At 48.3% G+C, this 7,573-nt stretch overlaps 2 protein-coding genes across 2 annotated transcripts in view; both read left to right on the top strand.

Moving 5' to 3' along the window:
* The first annotated feature begins 257 nt into the window (after positions 1–257).
* Nicn1 (nicolin 1, tubulin polyglutamylase complex subunit) lies at positions 258–5,791 on the top strand. The gene is made up of 6 exons (XM_050139106.1): positions 258–483; positions 2,306–2,482; positions 3,115–3,228; positions 3,639–3,710; positions 4,262–4,366; positions 4,441–5,791. The coding sequence occupies exons 1-6, from the start codon at positions 352–354 to the stop codon at positions 4,480–4,482; spliced, it is 642 nt and encodes a 213-aa protein (XP_049995063.1). The 5' UTR covers positions 258–351; the 3' UTR covers positions 4,483–5,791.
* Positions 5,792–5,936: 145 nt separating this feature from the next.
* The window catches only part of Amt (aminomethyltransferase), a 6,039-nt gene continuing 4,402 nt past the window's right edge, over positions 5,937–7,573 (top strand). Inside the window, exons 1-3 of the mRNA XM_050139105.1 lie at positions 5,937–6,317; positions 6,421–6,588; positions 6,995–7,075. Coding sequence (XP_049995062.1) covers positions 6,231–6,317; positions 6,421–6,588; positions 6,995–7,075 — 336 coding nt within the window. The 5' untranslated portion in view covers positions 5,937–6,230. The remainder of the gene's footprint in view (positions 6,318–6,420; positions 6,589–6,994; positions 7,076–7,573) is intronic.

The raw sequence follows: 7,573 nt of genomic DNA on the forward strand, positions 1-7,573 counted from the left end.
TGTGTTCAAGGCCTTATCCATCTTAACCGACTGCCGCCCTAACAAAGTGGCAGAATCTAAGAAAGGTTTAAGCCGGCCCAAAGCATTCTGGATCCTTTGGATAAAGAATAGCTCGACGGTTGCCGGGAGCGGCCGAGGAGCGGCTCTCAGACGCGTGGTGATTGGTTGACGCAGAACTTCCGCAGGCACTTCCTACTCTCGACCCGCCCCGAGCATCGGTGATTGGCTGGTCTGTGCATGCGCTAGGTTGCCTGGGAGTTGTAGTTCTTTTGTTTCGCTAGGCGAAGCCTGTAAAGGTTAGTAGTTGGCGACTGTTAGCGGCGATTGTGCTTGGTCGCTGGCGCCGGCATCATGTCTCGTGTGTTGGTGCCCTGTCATGTGAAAAGCACCGTAGCCCTGCAAGTGGGAGACATGAGAACCTCCCAAGGTCGGCCTGGCGTGCTGGTCGTCGATGTCACCTTTCCCAACGTCGCGCCTTTCGAGGTGAGCGACCCCCAGTAAGCGCGACCAAGGCGTCTGGGCGGGGGATGACATTTACTCTTTCACAACCTCTGCAGTTCCCCTTGCTTTGACGAATTGGCCCTATTCAGTAGCATTACAGTCTTTATGATACTAGAATTTACTGTCCTGTTCTCTTCAGCATCTCTTCCTCATTTCCAGGACACCACTGGAAATACAATTATGAACCTCAGTACAAGTGGGAGGGTATTTTGGTTTTGGCCATAGCTGGGATCCTTAAATAATGATGCCAACTTTCCCATTCCAATGGCTCCTGCCACCGGTTAGGTGCAGCTCATCCTTATCTAGGTCCTCCTAGTGACTTGTTTCTAATCCCCAGTTGCACTTCCATCTCAGCTGACCGTGACGGGGCACTGCATGACCTCAACACGGGACAAAGCTTACCTCTAATGGCATAGCATTCTGAGCCACCCTGTGACGGTGCCTCACCCACTCCCTTGGCCTTACATGCTTTGTGTTACAATATGTGGTTATCTCCCACGAGGTTGCTTACCACTGGCTGGGAAACCTGGAATATCTGAGTCAGTGTGTTTGAGGCGGCCCTTTGACATCTATCTATCTATATATATATTTAAATGCTTATTTTAACTTTATGTGTATGAGTGTTTTGTCTGCATGTATGCGTGTATACTTTGTGCATACCTGGTACTGATGGAGGCCAGAAGAGGCTTCTAAATCCCCTGGAACTGAAGTTATGAACTATTAGGAGTCAGGTAGGTTCTGGGAACCAAACCTGACTCTGCAAGAGCACCAAGTGCTCTTAACCACTGAGCACCGATATGTTTTTGTTTTTAATTCCATGGCTGATTCTGATGAGCGTCCAGTGATAACTACTACTATGGTAGTTGATACTGTAGGTCTGCCCAGCCCATTGCCTCCCCTAGGCCCCTGCTGCACTCAGCAAGCTCTCCTACTCTTCTTATTCTGGTCTTAGTCTGATCATTCCTTCTTAGTTAAGAGACAGACAGAGAGCTCCACAGAGGGAGAGAACCTCTGCTATTACCAGGTTGAACTACAATTCTTTTTTATACTAGATTCTTAGGGTCTCTCACTCTGGTACTTTTTCAAATATGCTACTTTTTGGGTGGTGGGTGGGTCTGGTGAGTCCCAGAATGGTTAAGAATTGCTGAGGCTTACCATGAACTTCTGATCCTCCTGCCTCTGCCTCCCTAGCCCTGGAATTACAGGTGTGCATCACGCACCCAGGTTGTACATCACTAAGCATCTAGCATAGAGCTTCAGACATGCTAGACAAGGCAAGTGCTGAACCGCTGAGCTACATCGTCAGCCCAGCGTGTTGCCGTACCCACCTTTGTTTTTTTTTTTTTTAAAAAAAACATTTATTTATTTATTTATTTATTATGTATGCAGTGTTCTGTCTGTCTGTATGCTTGCTGGCCAGAAGAGGGCACCAGATCTCATTACAGATAGCTGTGAGCCACCATGTGGTTGCTGGGAATTGAACTCAGGACCTCTGGAAGAGCAGTCAGTGCTCTTAACCTCTGAGCCATCTCTCCAGCCCGTACCCACCTTTGTTATCTACTTCACAGTCTTGCTCTTTCAGGCTTCACATGTCCATTTTCTGCTTTCTTAAGGGACCGTCTCAGGTATGTTGGTGTGGTTTATTTGCGTGACTTACTGGACTGTGAGCATTTTTAGGAAAGCAAAATTATGTCTGAGCTCCAAGAATTGTTAACTTGCTTAGCAAAAGTGTACATTCTAAAAGAAAGATTACTGTCACCGTGCCCAGGACCTCATTTCTCATGGTTGGTTGGGTGTATTCTAGTTGCAGGAGATCATGTTTAAGAATTACTACACAGCTTTCTTGAGCATCCGTGTTCGTCAACATACCCCACTGCACACACCATCCAAGTGGGTAACTTGTCTGCGGGACTACTGTTTGATGCCTGACCCACACAGTGAGGAAGGAGCCCAGGAGTATGTATCACTGTTCAAACACCAGGTCAGCTGGGCCTCAGTATGGCTAGGAAATCCCAGATGAGGACTTCCTGCCTAGGGATTGGGCAAAATAGCAGAAGGGAAGAGTGGGGCAAAAGTGGGCTGGACTGTGGCTGTCAGACGGGTACAGGGGAGGGACCACTGCTGTGTCCTTCCCCAAGGCTGGGGAAGCATTTGGTTTACTGCTGGTTGGGAAGTTCCTGCTAAAGGAGATGAATCTTAAGTGGATCTTTTTTATTTAATTTTATCTATCTATCTATCTATCTATCTATCTATCTATCTATCTATCTATCTATCTATTGATTTTTCAAGCCAAGGTTTCTCCAAGTAGCCCTGGCTGTCCTTGAACTGTCTCTGTAGACCAGGCTGGCCTGAAACTCACAGAGATCCACCTGTCTCTGCCTCCTGAGTGCTGGGATTAAAGGTGTGTGCCACCACCATCCAGCTATTTATCTTTTTAAATTGTTTTTTGTTTTGTTTGAGACAATTTCTCTGTGTAGCCCTGGTTCTCCTGTTTTATAGACCAGGCTGGCCTTGAACTCAGAAAAAGGTACCGCCTGCGTCTGCCTCCCAAGTGCTGAGGCGGAGGCACGCACCTCCATACCCTGCTCAGTAGGTCATTGTGTGTGTGTCCAGATGCTGTGTGACATGACCAGAGTACTGGAGCTGCGTCTGATTCTGCGGCAGCCGTCACCACTATGGCTGTCTTTCACAGTGGAGGAATTGCAAATCTACCAGCAGGGACCAAAGGTAAGTGACTGTATGAAACCTACTGGCTAGACCTAGACCTAAGAAGCTTCTAAATGGCTAGGAGAGATGGGGCACTGGTGTGGGTGATGGGCAAGGATGGAGAGCTACAGAGGGAAGCCTTCATGAACGTTGGAGGAATATGAATGCAGAAAGTTAAAGGTGAGTTTCTGCATCGGCATCCCCTGACCCTCGAGACCACCTACTACTTTTAGGTGCTGGGATGGACTTTTGTTCCTGGGTTCTCCTTCTGCAGAACAGAAGAGCTCAGTAATCTGAGTGTTCCTTTGATCGTCCATGGTCCTGAACAGGAATTTCCCAGTATTTCAGGCTCAAGGGACCTTTTCTTTGCTCTTAGGTGCCAGAGCTCTCAGATTTGGCCCCACTTAGAAGAGTATACCTTTGCTTTGCAGAGCCCCTCCTTGACTTTCCCCAAGTGGCTTTCCCACCCGGTGTCCAATGAGCAGCCTGTTCCCCGCCTTGAGGTAAGCTCTAACCCTGGGTGTTAGCCACACATACATGGTTCTGATGCCCAGAGTATGAACATGTGGGCCTCTGGCTATCCTGAGGCCAGCTGGGGATGTAGAATACTTACCGAGCATGCATAAGGTCCTGGGTTTGATTTCCAACACCACAAAAATTTGAGACTGGACACAGGGCTCATGGTTCAATGTCTTCCTGGGTGTTCTGTGGGATTTGAGTTGTGTCTGCTTCTAGGCAGGCATGGACTGCTTCCTGAGTGAACATCAAGCCCTAGGCACACAGACATTCTGCAAGTTACCTGGGATTGCTACTGGTTTCAGCTGGAGTGCCCCATGTCTTACATCTCATCTTTTTTTTTTTTTTTTTTTGGTTTTTCGAGAGGGTTTCTCTGTGGCTTTGGAGCCTGTCCTGGAACTAGCTCTGTAGACCAGGCTGGTCTCGAACTCACAGAGATCCGCCTACCTCTGCCTCCCGAGTGCTGGGACATGTCTTACATCTCTAAGGGCACTACTGGGGAGAGATTCATGGCCACTCTTCCTTCCTTCTGGAGCAGGGTCTCCCAGATCCCAGCAGGGTATCCTCCGAGGTGCAGCAGATGTGGGCACTGACAGAGATGATTCGGGCTAGTCACAGTTCCACAAGGATCGGCCGCTTTGATGTGAGTGAGTGCTTCCTTCTGCTTGGCTTTCCTTGCTTTGAATAGCTCGGAACTGATAGTCTCTTGTGTTGCAGGTGGATGGCTGCTATGATCTGAATTTGCTCTCCTATACATGAACGGCAGCTTCTCCTTGAGACATTGGCCTTCTGTGCCCATCCAGGACTGGTTTGGCCACCAGAAACTGAAGTGTGTTCCCTGCGCATCCAAGTTCTATCTGCGCCAAAGAAATTCTTAACATTCACTTAGCTGTTTTAGCATGAATTCCCAGTGTGTGTGGGGTACTTTCTGTCTTTGTCTGACATGCAAATTCAGTCTCTTCCTCTCAACATTTACAGGTTCTACTTAGAATCCTTGAATTCCTCTTGCCTATCCTGCCGATGTGCACAGCCTGTCTTCTACCATTTTCCTTATTATTGAGATAAACCTGTTCCCTGTAGCCTAGGAAGGCCACTGCTGTTTTGACACTTATGACCTGAGAAACTTGAAGAAGAGATGTCCCCTATTCATTCCTCTGCTTCTGTTGGTAGCCTTTTTCCTTTTGTATTATATCCATAGGAAAGTAAATGTCCTACAGTAAATGTCCAGGTCTCCCTGGTGGCACACACCTTTAACCTCAGTACTTGTGAGTTCAAGGCCAGCCTGGTTTACACAATGAATTCCAGACGAGGGCTACACAGTAAAACCTTGTCTTTGTGGCGCAGGGGATGAAAAGAAAAAGAAAATGTCCCTCTTTAAATCTGTCTTTTGCCAGCTTGTACCAGCCTAGGACGCAGAGCTGGGATTTGGCTGCTGAAATGTGTTGTCTGTCAGTTCTGGGCAGGTGCTTTTGGCACAGCTGGGGCCTGACGATGAGACCTCCAATCTATTTGTCCTCTGTCTCAGCATGAAGCATATCTATGACCCTTCTCCCAGTTACTTCTTACCGGTCATGCTCAGGACAATGAGAGATGAACCCTGGGGGTAGTGTGTGCAAACGAAGGCTAGGGTCCTCGATGGGCACTGAGCAACCTGTAAATGATGAAGGCGGCTGCTCTTACCTGGGCTAAAATTCGGTTTCCCTCCAGGTCTCCCAGATGTTGCCCTTGGGAAGGGTTATAAAGCAGTGCAGCAAGGTGTCCTGGACCTGGAAAATTGAACACGTGTATGTGCAGTTTTTGGGAAAGTCTAGCCACCTTTGGTAGCTACCCTGTATTCTTGCCAATCAGCCTTCTTGAAGTTAGTGTTTTTACCTACAAGATCATTGTTTAAACCCATCCAGTTTTTGCTGAAAGGCTGATCATAGTCCTGTGTTCAGGGAGCAATGGTCTTTAGTTTGCATGAGTAGAGAGGATTTGGGGTGGCAGGGATCATGCATAATTCATAGCTGTATTCCTAAGATCCCTGGAACTAGTGTGCGGCAAGATAAATAAATACTTGTGGAATACGTGACCGCTGTTTGCTGCTTGTGTGTGCCCAGTGGGAGAGCCAGAGACCATAAGAAGATACTAGGACTGCCCAGCGGATTTCACCCTCTAGTGGCTCCACCTCTCACGGCTATTTGACCTGAATGTGTAATTCAGGCTTTTCAGCCATTTGCAGAACTTTGACCTGGAGGCTGGGAGTTCTAACCCCCTAGTTCTGGTTCTAGGCAGCATATTCTGTTCTGAACTGCCTGACTTGCTTTTATTAGCTAAAGGAAGAGCCTGAGGCCATCGGGAGTCAACGCCCCGTTCTAAATCCCAGCCTGCCCTGTGGGCTTCCCACACCCCTTCCCATCCTCTGGGAGCTAGAAAGACCTGTCCAAACAGGGGTTTGGACTACATCTCCCAGAGTGCCTGGCAGAGTAGTGGCCTCGGTGTGCCGGCTGCACCAGTTGCCGGTGACAATGCAGCGGACAGCGAGTGTGGTGGCTCTGGGTTTTCGCCTGCAGGCACAACCCTTGGTCCAGAGCCGCCCACTCAGTTGTGTACAGGTGGGATGAAGGGCACTGGTGGGAGTTTGTTACTGGTCTTGGAGGGCGAGGGAGGAAGCTGATGGGACTGGGCCCTGGTGGCTTTAAACCTGGCTGTCCACAGGATGTGCTCCGCAGGACTCCACTGTATGACTTCCACCTGGCCCATGGAGGAAAAATGGTGGCGTTTGCAGGGTGGAGTCTACCTGTTCAATACCGGGACAGTCACGTTGTTTCACACCTGCATACACGCCAGCACTGTTCTCTCTTCGATGTGTCCCACATGCTGCAGGTGAGCCAGGGGCTGGATCTGGCCTTCCTCCCCATCTACAGTATTGTACTTTGCTGCTTAGCGTGAGGAGATCTTAGACTACAGGGTTAGGGGCACTGACTAATTTAGGAGGTCTTCTGATTTGCTCTCCCCTGCCCTTGGCTAGAGCTGTACCTACTCCCATCTGTTGTGCTGGATATTGGCTGGAAATTGGTTGGGTATCTTAGTAAGGTGCTCGGTCCCAGGAGGCTGGGAGGGAAAGGGGAAACGAGAAGGTAGACCCTCTGCCATCTCCAGAACCCAAAGACCGTACTCACTCACTTCTGGGCTGAAGTGTGTTATGGACAACTGTAGGATGCTTTCTTGCCTAGTAGCCTTTTAGACTTCAGATACTGCAGTGGCCTGAGGCTTTCCATATTTTCCCTAGACCAAGATATTTGGTCGTGACCGAGTGAAGCTGATGGAGAGTATAGTGGTTGGAGATATTGCGGAACTAAAGCCTAACCAGGTGGGCCTATTTTATTTTTCTCAATGTTAAGTCCTTGTCTAAAGCTTAGGAGGCACAAAGATAGGTCAGATATAGCTTTGCAGGGGTTGCTATCTTGATGGAGCCATTGGGTCATTTCCAGATATCCAACAGGCTTTGGAGAAGCACTATCCCAGCCCTACTACATTGTGTTGGGAGGCCAGAAACCAAAGTTTGTATGCTTTGACCTCATGCTGCTCATACCTGTGGTATTCAGAGCATGATCCCTAAACCAGCAGTCTCTCCATTTTCTAGGGCTGTGTTAGGAATATGCTGAAGCGCTGCTCTGTTCTGGGCCTGCTGAGCCAGAACCGTAGTTTTAACAAGATCCCTAGGTGGTTCGAGTGACTTACCAATCTCAAGGTTTGGCCAGCCAGTTGCAAGGCTAAGGCCAGCTTTACAGTGGTTTTTTTTTTTTTTTTTTTTTTTTTTTTTTTTTTTTTTTTTTTTTTTTTTTTTTTTTTTTTTTTTTTTGTGGTG

This window comes from Alexandromys fortis, unplaced genomic scaffold (genome assembly GCF_014885135.2).
Source record: "Alexandromys fortis isolate MF-2015 unplaced genomic scaffold, M_Fortis_MF-2015_v1.1 scaffold_36, whole genome shotgun sequence".
NCBI classification, from domain to species: domain Eukaryota; kingdom Metazoa; phylum Chordata; class Mammalia; order Rodentia; family Cricetidae; genus Alexandromys; species Alexandromys fortis.